The 20,099-nt window shown below is 44.9% G+C and overlaps 1 protein-coding gene across 3 annotated transcripts in view; it reads right to left on the reverse strand.

Moving 5' to 3' along the window:
* The window catches only part of LOC119979068 (complement receptor type 1-like), a 333,444-nt gene that overhangs the window by 153,744 nt on the left and 159,601 nt on the right, over positions 1 to 20,099 (reverse strand). For all 3 annotated transcript variants that reach the window (XR_005463633.1, XM_038821049.1, XM_038821050.1), the window contains exon 8: positions 5,122 to 5,325. Coding sequence is in view for 2 of the 3 variants with exons in the window: in XM_038821049.1 (XP_038676977.1) it covers positions 5,122 to 5,325 (204 nt within the window). In the remaining variant the exon portion in view is untranslated. The remainder of the gene's footprint in view (positions 1 to 5,121; positions 5,326 to 20,099) is intronic.

Genomic DNA, 20,099 nt, shown 5'->3' on the forward strand with positions numbered 1-20,099 from the left:
GGCTGTAATCAACCACCATCCGGAACTTTTACCCGGTTTTGACGACCACCTCCTGAGCTCTCCAGGGGCTATCACTGGCCTCTATGACTCCCTCACATAGGAGCCGCTGGACTTTGGCTCTGATAAATACCCAGTCCTGCGGGCAATACCGCCTGCTGCGAGTGGCTACGGGTTTGCAGTTAGCATTGAGATTAGCGAAGAGCGGAGGGGGGTCGATTTTTAGCGTCGCTAAGCTGCATTTTGTGAGAGGGGGTAGGGGTCCACCAAAGCTGAGTGTGAGGCTTCTAAGATTACATTGAAAATCGAGCCCGGGTAGGAGGGGGGCGCAGAGGTCTGGGAGTACGTACAACTGGAAGTTAGAGTAGTTGGCGCCCTGTATTGTTAATGTCGCAATGGTGTGCCCTTGTATTTGAACCGAGTGTGACCCCGAGGCGAGGAAGATAGTTTGCCGTGCTGGGAAGATAGGGAGCGAACAGCGTCTTACCAGGTCTGGATGAACGAAGCTCTCAGTACTCCCGGAGTCGAAAAGGCACCGTGTCTTGTATTCCTTGACCAGAACGGACATCATTGAGCTTCTGAGGTGCTTTGGCTACGACTGGTCCAAAGTGACTGTGTTGAGTTGCGGGTAGTCAGTGGCTTGATCAGCAGTGCTGGAGTGGCCCCGTGATGACTGTCCGCGGAGGTCGTAGTCGTCGTATGAACATTGGGTGATGGCCAAGATGGCGGCCCCCGTTGATCGCACGTGGCGGGTGATGAGGAAGATAGCGCCCAAGATGGCTGCCCCCGTGGATCGCACGTGGCGGGCGGCGAGAAAGATGGCGCTCAAGATGGCGGCCACCATGACTCGCACATGGCCAGCCACATGGGGGAGGATTGCCAAGATGGCGGCCCCCATGACTCACACATGTCGGGCGGAGGTGGAGTCGGCAGACACGCTGCAACATTGCGGGGTCTGTGGGTCTGCGAGTTGGGGGAGCGATTGCTCTGGATCACGGGAGAGTTAGAGGGTTTAGATTTGGACAGGCATACCTTAGCAAAATGTCCTTTTCGACTACAGCTGCAGCAGGTCGCGTTGCGGGCCGGACAGTGCTGCGGTGGATGTTGGGGCTGACTGCAGAAATGGCACGATGGCGCTCCATAGTGGGCGGGTGGCCGCACGACGCAGGCCTGAGGCAGTCTCTGGTCGGGGATCCACGATGGGGTTGCGTGGTCGGCGGGGAACGAGTTCAAACTTTGAAACGCGACCTCCAGCGAGGTTGCTAGCGTTACCGTGTCCTCCAAGTTCTGGGCACCTTTTTCGAGGAGACCCTGGCGCATGTAGTTAGACCGGACCCCTGCAACATACACATCACGGACAGCGAGTTCCATATGCTGGGAGGCAGTTACAGCCTGAAAGTTACATTCCCGTGCAAGAGCTTTTAGGTCATGCAGGTAGTCCTCTAGCGACTCTGCGGGGCGCTGGTGGCGGGTAGTGAAAATATGCCGTGTGTAAACTTCATTTACAGGCCGCATGTATAGGCGGGAGCTTCGGTGTACGAGTCGGTACTATCGAGTTGCGTAGAGATGCGATGGCTCAACCGTGTGTGTAGGAGACTGAGTTTCTGCTCTTCAGTAGTAGCGGAGGTAGTCGACGCGGCCAGGTAGGCCTTGAAGCACCGAAGCCAGTATAGAAAGATTTCCTTTGCTTCTGCGGCCTGCGGATTGAGTTCTAGTCGATCAGGTTTGAGGGCTGATTCCATGGTGGTTTTTTAAGTCTATTAAATTGATGTGACCATCAATTCACTCAAGACATGAGAGGAAGTAAACTGTGGCTTTAATAGACTTACAACTGAGCCTGCCTGCGACCAGAAGAACTGAGGGCAGACTCACAAGACCGCAGCACTTTATACTTCCAGTAGTGGGAGGGGCCATGGGCGGGGCCATGGGCGGAGCCAAGGGTGGAGCCCTGTACAAGCTCCTTATCTCCCCCTGTGGACAGAGCCGCGCAAAGGCTCACAGACGGAGCCCACAGGGACACAGTGATACACAGTGTGAATTATGCATTATACATTTACCACATCTTTCCAGTGTGAGATTTTACTGAAGATTTATTCAGGTCTCTGTAGTTTCAGAAATACAATGCTCACTGCACTTCTGGAGAGAGAGAGAGCGCATGTGTTAACCTTTGTTTGCAGGCTGTAATGGTTTCCCTGTAGCTTCATTCATTCAGATTCTCTGCAGCTTTGAAAATACAGCACTCAGCCTATCTGGAGGGAGAGTAAAGAGGGCCTTGTCTCCGTGAGTCTCGGACTCAACTGCTCCCTGAGGTCTCTGAGAACTATCCCACTGGGATATAATCCAATCACCACCTGCTTCAGGCCGGAGTCTGGCCTTTTGGCAAATTCATTGGTCACCAACCAATCAATCAAACTGAGTCCGACCCCATATCTCTCTCTGGTGCCAAATGTCTAAGGTTTCCTGTTCAAACTATCAGAGACTAGCCTAATGTTCTCTCCTGTAACTTCTGAATCCCTCTCTGATGCTCTGAATCCCTCTCTGCTGCTTGACTTAAAGATACATGTCCATAAATCATCCATCAATCAAAAGTGATAATGACTAAATAAAAGAAAGGGGAAATAAGGGAATAAACAGGAAGGACCCTTACATTAATTAATGTAGAAACTGGCAAGGGAACTTATATAATGGGGATGGATGGATATGTGTTTGTGATTTATGTCTTGCATACCTCATAATGAAATGTCCATACCCTGAAGTTTAATTCCTTTTAGGGAGGTGTGGTGAATGTCTAATATTAATAATCCACCATTGTATCTGTGATATGCTGTTGCCCTTGTATTTGTATCTGCGCTATTCTGTTGCCCTTGTGGGCTCCACCTATGGGCCATTGTATGGCATTATCCATAAGGTAACATGTTGGGGCCTGTATAGGCTCCGCCCATGGCTCCTCCCCTTGAAGGGAGGTATAAAGAGCAGTCGACCTGTAGGCGGCTCTCAGTGTTAGATCAGTCGCAGGCAGGCACTGTTCTAGTTGATTAAAGCCACAGTTTATTTCTACTCTTGCCTCGAATGAATTGATGGTCACATCAGGAGGTAGGTATGGAAGGGTTATTCCTGTTGATTCCCTTATTCCATCTTTCTTTATTATTTTGCCTTTATCGTTTTGAATCCTGGGCTCAAGGGGAAAGGAACATAGAACATAGAACAGTACAGAACAGAACAGGCCCTTCGGCCCTCGATGTTGTGCCGAGCAATGATCACCCTACTCAAACCCACGTATCCACCCTATACCCGTAACCCAACAACCCCCCCCCCCCCCCCCCAACCTTACTTTTTAGGACACTAAGGGCAATTTAGCATGGCCAATCCACCTAACCCGCACATCTTTGGACTGTGGGAGGAAACCGGAGCACCCGGAGGAAACCCACGCACACACAGGGAGGACGTGCAGACTCCGCACAGACAGTGACCCAGCCGGGAACCGAACCTGGGACCCTGGAGCTGTGAAGCATTTATGCTAACTGATATGCTAACTGAGCTAGGAATTGCTCTCTCTCTTCTCTTTTCTTCAGAAAAGCTGCTGTATTTCTGAAACTACAGAGAACCTGAATGAATGACTCGAAAGTGAAAACCATTACAGACTGCAAACAGAACCTCGACCTGAAAGCTTACTTTGGAGGACGGTGTTCTTAAAAACAACCATCTGAAACAGACTCTTTATCCTCTTTCTTATTATTTTTCACCCCTCTCTTTCTCTCTATTTTTGCTTGTCTGTGTTTGTTTGTTGTGTGTGTGTATATAGAGGATGGGGGCAAGTTAAAGTGGGCATTAGAAATTCGATCAGAGTTAACCAGTTGTGTTTGCTGCATATTTCATTGTAATTTTTGTTATTAAGTTCGAGTTATATAATTGTTATTCTTGTTCATGTTGTTAGCACTGCTGCCTCACAGCGCCATGAACACAGGTTCAATTTTGGCCTTAGGTCACTGCCCGTGTGGAGTTTGCACCATCTCCCCATGTCTGTGTGGGTTTCCTCCGGGTGCTCTGGTTTCATTGCATGGTCCAAAGATGTGTGTGTTAGGTGGATTAGCCATGATAAATTGCCTCTTAGTGTCCAGGGAGTGTAGGTCTGGTTTTGGAGTTCCATGGACAGGGGAGAGTGGACATGGGTATAGTGCTCATTCAAAGGGTTGGTGCAGACCTGATGAGCCAAATGGCCTCCTTCTGTACTGTAGAGATTCTATGATGCTATTTTATGATTAATAAGAAGTAATTTTGTTTAAATTTACAAACCCAGTGATTGTAATTATTGGGTAGCCAAGGGCCATAGATTCTACATATTTTTCTAAGAATTCTTGGTTAATTTATGTGTGTTGTGACACTGAGTACAGTGGGGCTGAAAGTGACCGTGCACTAGCCCAGGGTGTCATAACAATAGAAAATTGCTTTTTGCACAATCTTGAAAAGTCTTCTGGATGGATAGGGCAGGAATCATTTCATACTCATGCATTCTGGAATTGCACTGAGACACACAATGGGCAGACTTAAAAAAGTGTGCAAATAAACTTTCCCCAGAAACGTTTGCTTCCTTTTCATCAACATCACTCAGTTTGATGCAATAAAATTCTACACATACAAACAAAAAAAGAATCAGCTACTTTAATTGAATAACACTCCTCGAGTGCAAATAGCCTCGATGAAAAGCCTGAAACTACCTGCTTGAACATAGACCTCAAAAAGTCCGCATTGTGTCATCTGCACCATTATTTTAGACAGTGTCTGCTGGCGATGGAAGTCTGTGGATGTCACTTACGCCTCTTGAGACCCATTTTTTACTTTTTCTTGATCTATTGTATCCCCTATTTTGCCTTGCATCATTCCTTTTGTCATTTCATTTTCCATGTTCTTTCCCTGCCCTTGTACTTGCTTCAAACCTGCTCACATCAAATTTTTTTCCAGTACTCATGAAAGTTCAATAAGCTTAAATGTTAACTTTGTTCTCCCTCTGCAGATGCTACTATTTGGTGAACTTCCGGACACTTTCTCACACCAATGCAATGGCAATCCAGCCAAGTCACTTTCTTTGGAAAAGAACAGAAGATTTAAAATGTTTTTATAACTTACGTTCACAAGCAGCATTCAGTGGGCTCCACGTTAAATCGTTCATACAAGTGCTGTTAAGCGACGCAATTCTTGGATGAAAAAAGTACCCTGAATCACATGTGTAAAGAATTTGGGTACCCTTGGCAACCTCCCACGGCGACTCAGGAGTAGGAACAATCGGTGACCCATTTTCCAAAGTTGGAGGAGGTGTGCGACAGGCCTCAACTAAAAATAAATACATATTTTTAAATATATATTCATTGTTTCAGCATTCAGTTACAGTCTTAGTTTTTAGTTATATTGTGAGATCAGTGAGTACATAGCTAGGAGATATCTCCCCTACACTCAAAAGTCCATTCTTCATTTACAGCTTTTATTATTCCTTACATAGTTTTCTGAACATGTACTGCTCACACATTTAAATTTCTTTGTATTCTGTTCACTCTTCATTAACTCAAGAAGGATTTCCAGCTCTAAAAGGTCTAAAATTGGAAAATAAGAGCAGGAGTCAGCCATTCAAAGAACAAAACAGCACAGGAACAGGCCCTCCAGTATAGGTTCTTCAAGTCTGTTTTGCCATTCAATATGATCATGGTTGATCCTCTATCCCCATAGGCTTTGACATGTTTAGAATCAAGAAATGTATTTCCTTCTTAAATATATTCGGTTGACTTGGCCTCCACAGGACTCGATAGCTCCACCACCCTCTGAGTGAAGACATTTCTCTTCATCTCAATCTAGGAATAATTGCTAGTGACATCAATAAGAAATGTGCATACTATGAACTGGAGCAGAATAGCCTTCTACCAAAGTATCTAACTTAATGACCTGGCATATTTCTTAACTTAAATTACCATCACACCAGAGCCTAGAAATGTAATAAGTTGACGGAGACAGAAGTCCCTGATGTGTTGTGTATACTGGGTCTGTAAGGACTGTGTTTACTGTAGCAGTGAGAGAGACAGGCTTCCAACACTTGAAGAAATGCAACTCTATTTTATTGAATTCTTAACTATTAAAGATACTTGCACTGTGGGTTGACACTATGCTGAGTTGACTGGAGACCTGAAGCTAACCTGACCAGACTATCTTACTACCACATGGTGGGTGTTCTAGTTGTTGCTCACAGGCTCTGACTGTCTCAGAGGCTGCAGCCCAAGACAGCGGGAAAACTAGTGCCCTCTGGCTTTAAAGTGGCCGTGTCCTGTCTGGTGATTGGCCGCTGTGTTCTGTGTGTTCATTGGTCATCCTGTGTGTCAATCAATGTCTGTCTGTGCGCCATCATATACGTGTGTATATTATGACACCAGAATTCCTTCACCAGAATTCCATTTATTTACAAAACCAACACCCAAACAACCAAATTCATTCAGCTTGATGTCTACACTGGGAGTGCAGAGGATCTGACAATCCCTGTTATATACAGAGAAAGGGGTTCCCTGATTGGGCCACTAATCAGGGAACTCATTTTCTAATTGGCCAATCTCAAACAAAATCATTACACCCCTCCCCCGCAAAGTCCGAGGCGTTCCTGTGCTCCTCGTGACTCACGGGTCGCCTGCTTCGTTTCTGCGGCGGGTCCGGGTCCGCTCTTCGGCCTCCGTCGTAGGGGGGAATATAATGACTAGGCGCCCGTCTTTTCCGATGAGAGCCCCTGAGGGGCTATTCACCCCCTTCCTCCGGCGGCAGGGGGACAGCCGCGGCGTCATCCATGGTGTCCATATCCGAGTCCAATGCCCTTCCCAGTGGTGCCGGAGGGGTGTGAATAGTTTGTCGGGGAGGACTCTCCACGGTCTTCCGTATGCAGATCGGAGTCAGCTCCGGGAGAGGAAATGACTCTAAGGCCCGCACCTCATCCAGATGTTTTTTACCATGTGTTCTCCCACATGTATCTCATATGTCACAGGTCCTGTCCTGGCCTTGACCATTCCTGCTACCCATGTGGGGTCATTGGCATAATTTCTGACGCATACCTTTTCACCCGCGTCAAACTGCCTTTCTCAGCTAGTGTTGTCGTGTCCCCTGCATTGGGCCTATTGGTGTCGTGCTACTCTTTTGTGTAAATTTGGGAAAAGTAGACTCAGCTTGGTTCGGAGTCGTCTGCCCATGAGTAGCTGCGCCGGTGCTTTTCCCTTTGTGGTGTGTGGGGTTGTCCTATAGTCGAATAGCCAGCGTGATAGTTTAATCTCTATTGATGCTATTGACTGTTTTTTCAACCCGACTTTTAGGGTCTGGACGGCTCTCTCTGCCAACCCATTTGATGCCCGACGTTATGGTGCCGTCCTTATGTGCCGAATGCCATTTGACTTCTGTGAATTTTGTGAACATCTGGCTGATGAAAACCAATCTATTATCTGAAACTAACATCTCATTATCTGAAACTAACACCACCAATCCATTATCTGAAACTAACATCTCCGGGATACCAAGTGTTGCAAACAAGTTTTTTGATGGTTGCTGTTGTGTTTGCCGAGTTCATTTTGTAGACATCCAGCCATGTGGAATGGGTGTCTACTATCACAAAAAAACATTGAACCCATAAACAAGCCTGCAAAATCGACATGAAGACATGACCATGGTATACCTGTCGATTCCCATGGGTGCAGCGGGGCTGCTGGTCTTCTCCCCTTGTTGGCATTCTTGGCACCGACCTACCAATGCCGCTATGTCTGTGTCCAGGCCCGGCCACCAGACATAGCACCTGGCCAGCATCTTCATTTCTGAGACTCAAGGGTGCCCATGATGTAGTTCAGCTAGTATGGCTCGACAGCCTTCACTTGGACCTATTACCCGAGCTCCCCATAGCAGTACCCCGTCTTCCACAGTGGTCTGCTCTCTTCTGCTCCTGTAGGGGTGAAATTCTGCCTGGACTGGTCTTTCCATCTCCCTCGTTAGCACCATGTGTTTTATTTCTGCGAAAACTGGGTCCCTTTGTGTACACAAATGAATGTATTGTGCGGCCACTGGAAGGGTGTCCAGGAAATGTAGTGGCATCACTGTTTCTTCTACTCTGGGTACCAATGGCGGGGTGTCCGGTAATGGCAGCCTGTTTAATGCATCGGCGTTTGCCACCCGGTTTCCCAGCCGATGCTCCAGTTGATATTGGTGCCAGTAATAGGGCCCAGTGTTGGATCCGGGCCGAAGCTATTGGTGGCACTGCTTTGACTTCTTTCAGCAAGCCCAGAAATGGCTTGTGGTCTGCGATTATTGTGAATTTCCACCCATACAAGTACTGGCGAAATTTCTTCACCACGAAATTCACCTTCTTTTCCAATTTGGGTGTACTTTCGCTCTGCTGCTGCTAACGCCCTGGAAGCAAACACTATAGGCCGTTCCTGTCCGTTTTGCCCTCTGTGTGCCAGAACCGCCCCAACTCTATATGGAGATGGGTCGCAAGTGAACACCAACTCTTTCCTGGGGTCGTAGTGCACCAAGACATTTTTTTCTGAGGAGAGCTATTGTTTTACCCTCTTTAAAGCCCTGTCTTGGCAGGTGGACCACTCCCAGGCTTGCCCCTTTTTTAGTACTTGGTGTGGGGGCTCCAGGATGGAAGTCCTGTTCTGTATGAACTTTATGTAGTATATCACCAGTCCTAAAAAAAAATCTTAACTCCTGGATTGTGATGGGGGCCAGGGCATCTTTAATCGCCCTCACCCGATCATCCAAAGAGTTTAGCCCTGACTTGTCAACTTTGTACCCATGATAAGTTACTTGAGGTGCTGAAAAACATATTTCTCCCACTTTAGGCCTACGCATGCTGCTGAAAACCTCTTAAGGACTTCCTCCAGGCTTTGCCGGTGTTCTGTCCTTGATTTTCCCATAATGAGGACATAATCTAGGTAAATGGTGATCTGTGGTAACCCTTGTCATATATTCTCCATTGACCTGTGGAGTATCGCACAGGCTGACAATACCCCAAAGGGTAATCTTGTGTACTGTCATGTGAGAGTATCTTTAAGAAATGGGTGTGCAGATAAATATCTGTAGTGAGAGCACCTTTAAGAAATAGGTGTTTATTACTGCAGTGATGTCAGAGAGTAGGTGGAGCTCTCTGTGGGTACTCTTGGGCTGCCAACGCAGCGATGGTGCATAAGTGGGTAATGGACGGGGAAGGGGCAGCATGGAAGAGGATGGAGATGGCATCCTGTGTGGACACGAGCCTGGAGGCGCTGGTAACGGCTCCGTTGCCGCTCCCTCCAACGAGGTATACCATGGGCCCGATGGTGGCGGCTACCCTCAAATTTTGGGGGCAATGGAGACGGCATGGGGGGAGGTGGGGGGCTCGACGGAGTCCCCAATACGGGGGAACCACCAGTTTGTTCCAGGGAGCATTGATGACGGGTATCTTAGCTGGCACAGGGTAGGTATTAGGAGGTTGGGGGACCTGTTTGTAGATGGGAGGTTTGCGAGCTTGGGTGAGTTAGATGGGAAGTTTGGGCTCCCCCCGGGGAACATGTTTAGGTACATGCAGGTTAGGGCATTTGCCAGGCGGCAAGTGGAGGGGTTCCCTCTGTTGCCCCCACGTGGGGTACGGGACAGGGTGCTCTCGGGGGTGTGGGTTGGTGGAGGGAGGATTTCGGACATGTACCACATAATGCAGGAGGTAGACGAGGCCTTGGTGAAGGAGCTGAAGGGTAAATGGGAAGAGGAGCTGGGTGAGGAGATTGAGGAGGGGACGTGGGCGGATGCCCTGGAAAGGGTGAATTCCTCCTCTTCTTGTGCGAGGCTTAGCCACATACAGTTCAAGGTGCTACATAGGGCTTATATGACCGGGATGAGGATGAGCAGGTTCTTCGGGGGCGAAGACAGGTGTGCTAGGTGCTCGGGGGGCCCAGCGAACCATGCCCATATGTTCAGGGCATGCCCAGCGCTGGGGGTATTTTGGAAGGTGGTAGCAAACACGGTGTCGAGGGTGGTAGGATCCAGGTTCGAGCCAGGCTGGGGGCTCACAATATTTGGGGTAGCAGTGGAGCCGGGAGTGCAGGAGGCAAAAGAGGCCGGTGTTCTGGCCTTTGCGTCCCTAGTAGCCCGGCGGAGGATTTTGCTTCAGTGGAAGGATGCGAGGCCCCCAAGCATGGAGGCCTGGATCAATGATATGGCGGGGTTCATCAAATTTGAGAGGGTGAAACTTGCCCTGAGGGGATCAGTACAGGGGTTTTTTAGATGATGGCAGCCTTTCCTTGACTTCCTGGCAGAACGGTAGGAAAATAGGCCGGCAGCAGCAACCGGGGGAGGGGGGGGGGGAAGGTTGTTTCGGTGGAGGGCAGAAATGTGTACCTGTGTTTGTTGAATATGCCGGGTGCTAATCTATTTCTTCTGTTTGTAATTACTGGGGGGTGGGGAGGGGGGGGGGGGGGGGGGGGGGGGGGGGGGGGTTGGTTTTGGGGGTTTTTCTTTTTTTTTTTCGTTTTTGTTGTTAATATTGTTTTCTTGTTGATATTTTCTGTTTTTGATATCTTGTGAAAATCTCAATAAAAATTATTTTTTTTAAAAAGAGTGTGGGTGGAGCTGGGATGGCTGTTTAGTTTTGTTTTCAGTGTTGGAGCTGAAGCCAGACAGAGCAGGTGTACTGTTGATCTGTCTGCCATCAAAAGACTATCTCTTGATCATTTGGTGAATTCAGAATTATAAATATTTTCAGAAGTGAATGTAAACCTAATGTGCTCCTGTTAAAAGGTGTTTTAAGTCGTATGAATGCTAAAAGGAAAGCTTAAAGGATTACTTAGTGTTGTATCCTTTGGGGGTTGTATTTGAATTAATGGTTGCTAAGACGATCACTGTATGTTTAAAAAAAAAGGTTAACTTGAGTTCATAGAATAAACATTGTTTTGTTTTAAAAAAATACTTTTCCATTTCTGCTGTACCACATCTATTAAAACTCCATGGTACACTTTGGGGTTCTCTAAACCCTGTCCCATAACAAATTGGGAGCTCGAGGGGGATAAAAGTCTATCTATTGGGCTGGCTTAGTGAACTTAAAGACAATTAGGGGTGAGTATATTGTGGTTGCTTTTCAGGTGTGGTATTCTAGTTTAAGTGGGGAGTGTGTTTTGGACAATGGTTCATTCAGAGGCTCTGAAGTTTTTGGAGGTGGAGACGGTACCTTACAGACAGAGACTAAAAGCAGACTGTTAGATTTGGCAAAAACATTGCAGTTAACATTACCTGACAAAATGCAAAAATATGAGGTAATTATGGTGGTGGCTAAGCATTTAAAGTTGCCTGAGATACAGTCTGACTCATTAGAAATGGCAAAGATCCAGTTGCAGATTAAGCAACTTGAACATGAAAAAGAATTAAAGCAGCTTGAATATGCAAAGAAAGAAAAAGAAAGAGAAAGAGAGATACAGATCACAGAAAAAGAAAAGGAGAGAGAAGAAAGAAACAAAGAAAGATTAGCCCAAGCAGAACAAAAGTAAAGAGATAGCGAGGAAATGGAAAAAGAGAGAGTTTGAACTTCAGAAAATGGCTATGAAACATAACAGTCAGTTAAAATTGCCAGATGTAAAGGGAAACGTACAGTTGGATGATAATGATGAGGATGGTGAGAAAGAGCGTCAAAGTCAAAGGCTTGGTGGGAATCTATTTAAATATGTCCAAGCATTGCCAAGGTTTGATGAGAAGAAGGTAGAAGCCTTTTTCATTTCATTTGAGAAGGTAGCTAAACAAATGAAATGGCCACAGGACATGTGAGTATTACTGATTCAAACAAAGCTGATAGGTCGGGCTAGATAAGTGTTTGCATCACTACCGGAGGAGGTATCTGGGACGTATGAGGAGGCGAAAAAATCCATCTTAGGTGCATATTAACTAGTGCCTGAAGCTTACAGACAAAGGTTTAGAAATTTAAGGTAAGAATTTGGTAAAACATACATGGAGTTTGAAAGGCTCAAACAGAGTAATTTTGATAGGTGGACAAAGGCTTTGAAAATAGACCAAACGTATGAAGCTCTCAGAGAAATTATACTTGTGGAGGAGTTTAAAAATTCAATTCCTGATGTAGTGAGAATGCATGTGGAAGAACAGAGGGTTAAAGCTGCGAGATTATGGCAGAAATGGCAGATGATTATGAATTAGTTCATAAATCAAAGCTTGGTTTCCGACATCAGTTTCAGGCTGTGAGGGACATGAGAAATATTCAAATGGTAAAGGTAAAGTTGATGTGATGGGAGATAATAAGGAGAATCTACCTCAGATTAAAGAAAGAAATCCAGGAGGGTGGAAAAGAAATGAAACGTTTCAAATATTTTCACTGTAATAAACTAGGCCATGTAAAGTCACATTGTTGGTGGGTGAAGAAAAGCACTGGGAAGGCTGATGTGGTAAAACAGGATCAGACAGTGAGGTTTGTTAAAGTGGTAAAGGAAAGCCCAAGTGAAGTGAAGGAGGTGCAAAAGATTGTATAGCATGATCAAGAGGTGATTGATAAGAAGGTGCCAGATCTTTTTAAAGAATTTACTTGTGTAGGTAAAGTTTACTCATGTGTATCAGGAGGAGCAGGTAAAGAAATCACAATTTTAAGAGATACGGGAGCAAATCAATCTTTAATGGTAAGAGATGAGGAGTTACGTAGTTTGGGAAGAATGTTGCCAGAAAAGGTGGTAATGTGTGGAATTCTGGGTGAGAAGTCTAGTGTTCCATTATATAAGGTAAGGTTGGAAAGTCCAGTGAAGAGTGGTGAAGTGGTAGTAGGAGTAATAGATAAACTATCTTTTCCAGGAATACAGTTTATCTTGGGTAATGATATGGATGGATCACAGGTGGGAGTGATGCCTACTGTGGTTGATAAGCCAGTGCAAAATCAGACAACTGAAGTGCTGAAGGACGAATATCCTAGGATTTTTCCGGATTGTGTGGTAACAAGGTCGCAAAGTCTCAGGTTAAGACAAGAGGAGAAATCAAAGAGTGAAGTTGAAGTGCAATTATGAGAAACAATTTTTGATCAGATGGTTGAAAAAAAACAAGAACAGATGGAGGATGAGGCAGATATTTTTAGTTCAGGAAAATTGGAGTAATTACAACAAAAAGATATTGAAATAAAACGGATGTATCAGAAAGCATACATAGAAGTGGAATCTGAGTGTACCAGAGTGTTATTATCATAAAAGTGATGTCTTGATGAGAAAATGGAGACCTTTACCTATGCAGGCGGATGGAAAGTGGGCAGAAATTCATCAAGTAGTATTAGCGGTAGGGTATAGAAAGGAGGTGTTGCACATGAAGAAACAGTGGGAGGTCATTTGGGAATACGGAAAACTCAAGCTAAAATCCAAAAACATTTTTATTGGCCTGGACTACCTAAAGAAGTAGTTAAATTTTGTCAATCATGTCACACATGTCAAGTGATAGGGAAACCTCAAGCGCCTTTAGTAGCCATTCCAGCATTTGAGGTACCTTTTACAAGGGTCCTAATTGATTGCTTCCTAAAACAAAAAGTGGGAATCAATATCTTTTGACAATAATGGATGTGTCTACTAGGTTTCCAGAGGCCATTCCAATAGGTAATATTACAGCTAAAAAGATTGTGGAGGAGTTACTTTAATTCTTGACTACATATGGACTACCCACAGAAATATAATTAGATCAAGGATCAAATTTTACCTCAAGTTTAGTCAAAGAAGTTATGGATAGCTCAGGAATAAAGCAATTTATATCAACTGTTACTATGCAGAATCGCAGGGAGTGTTAGAAAGGTGGTATCAGACATTAAAGACAATGTTGAAGGCATATTGTCACGATTATCCAGAGGATTGGGATAAAGGAATTCCATTTGTACTGTTTGCAATTAGGGATGCACCTAATGAATCAACCAAATTTAGTCCTTTTGAATTAAGTTTTGGTCATGAGGTAAGAGGACCACTTAAATTGATTAAGGAAAAATTAGTGACTGAGAAATCAGAAATTACATTTTTGGATTATGTGTAAAATTTTAGGGAACGATTAAATAGAGCATGTGAATTGACTAGACAACATTTGAAAGTTGCACAAAATGTGATGAAACGGGTCGCGGACAAGAAATCCAAAGCTCGTACTTTTGACAGTGGAGATAAAGTTTTATCATTGTTACCAGTGGTAGGTGAGCCTTTAAAACTGTAGACCTTATCAAATTGAAAGGAAATTAAGTGAGGTGAATGATGTGGTAAAAACACCAGATAGAAGGACGACTCACCGAGTGTGTCATGTGAATATGCCTAAAAGGTACTTTGAAAGGGAAGGAGAGAAAAAGGAGGAGGTTTTAATGATTCTAACTCAAAGTGACGAACCAAATTCAGATAATCTTAAATAATCTCAGATAATTTAAGATATTCTTAAAAATTGGGATAAGTTGTTGAGTTACCTACCAGAGGAAAAACGGACTGATCTAAATGAGTTATTGATCGCACATGGGCAAGTTTGTGGAGATAAATTGGGAAGTACTAAAATGGCTATACATTATGTAGATGTGGGAAATGCTGTTCCAATCAAAAAACATCCATATAGACCTTAAAGAGATTGAGAGTATGCTTAAAAATGGCATAATTGAAGTGGGTTGCAGCCAATGGAGCTCACCCATAATGGTGGTACCAAAACCAGACGGTACCCAACGGTTGTGTGTGGACCATAGAAAGGTAAATTCAGTTACAAGAACGGACTCTTATCCTATCCCACATTTGCAGGATTGCATTGAGAAAGTGGGACAATCAGCTTTTATTTCCAAACTGGATTTACTTAAAGGTTACTGGCAGGTACCTTTATCCGAAAGGGCGAAGATTTCAGCTTTTGTGAGTCGAGATGGTATATACCAATTCAAAATTATGCCATTTGGCATGAATAACGCCCCAGCCACATTTAAACGGTTAAGTAACAAAGTTGTTTTAGGATTACCCAATTGTGCGGTATACATTGACGTAATTTTCAGCCAGACATGGAAAGAACATTTAAAACATCTGATAGAGTTATTCGATCGACTTCAAGAGGCGGGTTTGGTGGTAAACCTAGCCAAATGTGAATTTGGAAAAGCCCAAGTCACTTTCCTTGGCCATACAATTGGACAGGGTGAATGGTCACATAGGATGTGAAACCAACAGTTATAGAGGAGTTTTCAATACCCTCGAGACAAAAGGAAATAATGCGATTTCTTGGCATGAGTGTATTTGATCCAACATTTGTGCAAAGGATTTGTAGCGTGATTGCTCCACTGATGGACTTGCTGAAGAAGCGTAACAAATTCCAGTAGACAGCGGAGTGGCAACAGGCCTTTGCCTGAAAGCTGTGACGACCAATGCTTCTGTATTGGAGAATTGCAAGGATCTCTGTGATCAGATTGAACTAAAGTATCTGACTTTAAAGAGAAATGCCGAGGCGTAGGGAAATGGAAGGATTGTGCCGAGACTTTCTTGTTCAAAGAGACTGTCCATCAGGAAGGATTTCAATTGGAGGAAGAAAAACAAAAAGAAAATGGACTATATTATTATACCTGTTTGCGTGTGTTGTTTTTTGAAACAAAAAAGTAATTTACTGTGTGCATTTCTTAAAGGATAGTGAAAAGGTGAAAAATGAAACCATCTTGAAGTTGATGGATTCTTTTTTTTTCATGTGAGAGTACCTTTAAGAAATGGGTGTTTATAAATGGCTGTGCAGATAAATATCTGTAGTGAGAGTACCTTTAAGAAATGAGTGTTTATTACTGCAGTGATGTCAGAGAGTAGGTGGATCTGGGCTGTCTGCAGTTTTTTTACTTTTGTTTTTGGCTGTTTGCTGCAGGGTGTGTTTTAGTTTTGTTTTCAGTGTTAGAGTTGAAGCCAGACAGAGCAGGTGTACTGTTGATCTCTCTGCCATCAAAAGACTATCTCTTGATCATTTAGTGAATTCAGAATTATAAATGTTTTCAGTAGTCAATTTAAACCTAATGTGCTTCTGCTAAAAGGTGTTTTAAGTCATATGGATGTTAAAAGGAAAGCTTAAAGGATTACTTAGTGTTGTATCCTTTGGGGGTTGTATTTGAAATGATGGTTGCTAAGATGTTCACTGTATGTTTTAAAAAGGTTAACTCGAGTTCATAGAATAAACATTGTTTTCCTTTAATGTCTGATCCAAACTGCTAAATCACCCTGAATGTCATGCCTCCATATTTTCTGCAATAGCCTACCATGGGGAACCTAATCAAACGCTTTACTGAAATGCATAAACACCACATCAACTGCTTTACCCTCGTCCACCTGTTTGGTCATCTTCTCAAAGAATTCAATAAGGTTTGTGCGGCACGACCTACCCTTCACAAAACCGTGTTGACTATCCCTAATCAAATTATTCCTTTCTAGATGATTATAAATGTATCTCTTATAAACCTTTCCAAGACTTTGCTCACGACAGAAGTAAGGCTCACTGGTCTATAGTTATCGGGGTTGTCTCTACTCCCTTTCTTGAACAACGGAACAACATTTGCTCCAGACTTCTGGCACTATTCCTGTAGACAAAGACAACATAAAGATCAAAGCCAAAGGCTCTGCAATCTCCTCCCTAGCTTCCCAGAGAATCTTAGGATGAATCCCATCTGGCCCAGGGGACTTATCTATTTTCACACTTTCCAGAATTGCTAACACCTCCTCCTTATGAACCTCATGCCCGTCTAGTCTAGTAGCCTGTATCTCATATTCTCCTCGTCAACAATGTCTTTTTCCTGTGTGAATACTGGCGAAAAATATTCATTTAGCACCTCTCCTATCTCCTCGGACTCCACGCACAACTTCCCACTACTGTCCTTGACTGGCCCTACTCTTACCCTAGTCATTCTTTTATTCCTGACATACCTATAGAAAGCTTTAGGGTTATCCTTGATCCTACCTGCCAAAGACTTCTCATGTCCCCTCCTGGCTCTTCTTAGCTCTCTCTTTAGGTCCTTCCTAGCTAACTTGTAACTCTCGAGCGCCCTAACTGAACCTTCACGTCTCCTTACATAAGCCTCCTTCTTCCTCTTGACAAGTGATTCAACTACTTTAGTAAACCACGGTTCCCTCGCTCAACCACTTCCTCCCTGCCTGACAGGTGCATACTTATCAAGGACACACAGTAGCTGTTCCTTGAACAAGCTCCACATTTCAATTGTGCCCATCCCCTGCAGTTTCCTTCCCCATCCTATGCATCCTAAGTCTTGCCTCATCGCATCATAATTGCCTTTCCCCCAGCTATAACTCTTGCCCTGCAGTATATACCTATCCCTTTCCATCGCTAAAGTAAACGTAACCAAATTGTGGTCCCTATCACCAAAGTGCTCACCTACCTCCAAATCTAACACCTGGCCTGGTTCATTGCCCAGTACCAAATCCAATGTGGCCACTCCTCTTGTTGGCCTGTCTACATACTGTGTCAGGAAACCCTCCTGCACATATTGGACAAAAACGGACCCATCTAAAGTACTCGAACTATAGCGTTTTCAGTCAATATTTGGAAAGTTAAAGTCCCCCATAACAACTACCCTGTTACTTTCGCTCCTATCCAGAATCATCTTTGCAATCCTTTCCTCTACATCTCTGGAACTTTTCAGAGGCCTATAGAAAACCCCTAACAGGGTGACCTCTCCTTTCCTGTTTCTAACCTCAGCCCATACTACATCAGTAGACGGGTCCTCATCAAACGTTCTTTCTGCCACCGTAATACTGTTCTTGACTAACAATGCTACCCCTCCCCCTCTTTTACTACCTTCTCTGAGCTTACTGAAATATCTAAACCACGGAACCTGCAACAACCATTCCTGTCCCTGCTCGATCCATGTCTCCGAAATGGTCACAACATCGAAGTCCCAGGTACCAACCCATGCTGCAAGTTCACCCACCTCATTCCGGATGCTCCTGGCGTTGAAGTAGACACACTTTAACCCACCTTCCTGCCTGCGGGTACACTCCTGCAACCTTGAAACCTTACTCATGACCTCACTATTCTCAACCTCCTGTATACTGGAGCTACAATTCAGGTTCCCAACCCCCTGCTGAATTAGTTTAAACACTCCCGAAAAGCATTAGCAAATTTTCCCCCAAGGATATTCGTACCCCTCTGGTCCAGGTGTAGACCATCCCATTTGTAGAGCTCCCACCTACCCCAGAATGAGCCCCAATTATCCAGGTATCTGAAACTCTCCCTCCTGCACCATCCCTGTAGGCACGTGTTCAACTGCTCTCTCTCCCTATTCCTCGTCTCACTAGCACGTGACACGGGTAACAACCCAGAGATAATAACTCTGTTTGTTCTAGCTCTAAGATTCCACCCTAGCTCCCTGAATTCCTGCCTTACATCCCTATCCCATTTCCTACCTATGTCGTTGGTGCCTAATTGGACCATGACTCGGGGCTGCTCCCCCTCCCCCTTAAGGATCCCGAAAACACGATCCAAGACATCATGGACCCTGGCACCTGGGAGGCAACACACCAACCGTGAGTCTCTCTCATTCCCACAGAATCTCCTATCTATCCCCCTAACTAAAACCACTATGCTACCGTGCTGCCCACAGCTTTGAGAATAAGAGTTCTCCAGCCAGCTTTGCATACAAATCCTCAATCCGGCAAATTGGGTATTTGTCCAGTTGTGAGTAGCGATTAATCGTTTGATTGAAATCACCACAAAGGTGGAACGAGCCGTCCAGCTTAAGGATAGGCACCACGGGTGCTGCCCATTCTGCAAACTGGACTGGTTTTATTATTCCTTCCCGCTCCAATCTTTTGATTTCTTCTGCCTTAAGGTGAAGGGTACCGGTCAGGCCTTTGGATCTACATGTAATGTCGCCTTTGCTCCCTTTATTGTTCCGAGCTCTTCTCGGAAAATCTCTGGGTATCTGCACAGGAGTTCACTCAGGCGACCCAATCCAGCTGGATTTCTTTTAGCCAGTTTCGTCCCAATAAGCTTGGTCCCGCACCTTTCACCACCATTAAAGGCAGCCTAACCAGTTGCTCTTCAAAAGCCACAGGTACATTTGTTGAGTCCAACACTCTCAGTGGTTCCCTTGTGTATATCCTCAGTTTTGCCGAGGCCCTGGATAGGGATAAGGATTGGAGTCCAGGGCAAATTTTATTAAATACTGTTTCCCCTATCACTGATACAGCTGCTCCCGTGTTGATTTCTATTAATGTGAAATGAAAATGAAAATCGCTTATTGTCATGAGTAGGCTTCAATGAAGTTACTGTGAAAAGCCCCTAGTCGCCACATTCCGGCGCCTGTCCGGGGAGGCTGGTACGGGAATCGAACCGTGCTGCTGGCCTGCTTGGTCTGCTTTATAAGCCAGCGATTTAGCCTTGTGAGCTACACCAGCCCCTGTGGGACGTCCATTCAAAGTTTTGGTTAATTTAGTGGGTTTTGTTTTAACCATCGCTGCACAATTTAGCTGTTCCTTGTTGGAGGTAGGTGGGGCCTGCAGGGTGTGCATTCTCCTGTACCCCAGCCTATATGTCCTTCTCCAAGATGTTGGTTTTGGACTTCTATTTCTCCTCTCTGGCTCCAATCTCTGGCAACAACTGCAATATCTTGCTGGGCGAAAAGCTGCAAGGATTGCCGTCTGTCTGGTCCTAATTTTCCCTTGCTTGGGAGCGGTTCTGCGAATGGGCCTGGGTTCCTTAGTATCCGAGTCATTCCTGAGGGTGGCTATGTAGTTGCCTATCCCCCAGCGGTAGTCCCTTAAGTCAATTTCACTGATGTGGCCACCTACCTCCATCAGAGTACCCTGTAACTCATGTGCTCCGCTCTCCTTTTTTCTAAGGACAAAGCCAGCTGCAATGCTTGTTTGCAATCCAGCTCGGCCTCTGCTCGCAAATGTTTAAACGTTTTTGTATTGCTAAATTATTTATTCCGGTACACACCAACCGGTCTCGGAGCATCTCATTTAGTGTCAGGTCATATTTGCAAGCCTCCGCTAATCGCCTCAATCTTGTTAAAAAGTTAGTGACTGACTCCCCAATGCCTCGAAATGCTGAGTTAAACCGGTACCGTCGCAGGATCAGAGGTGGCTTAGGGTCATAGTACTCTTTTACTAAGT

The sequence above is a fragment of the Scyliorhinus canicula genome, chromosome 15, assembly GCF_902713615.1.
Source record: "Scyliorhinus canicula chromosome 15, sScyCan1.1, whole genome shotgun sequence".
Taxonomy (NCBI): Eukaryota; Metazoa; Chordata; class Chondrichthyes; order Carcharhiniformes; family Scyliorhinidae; genus Scyliorhinus; species Scyliorhinus canicula.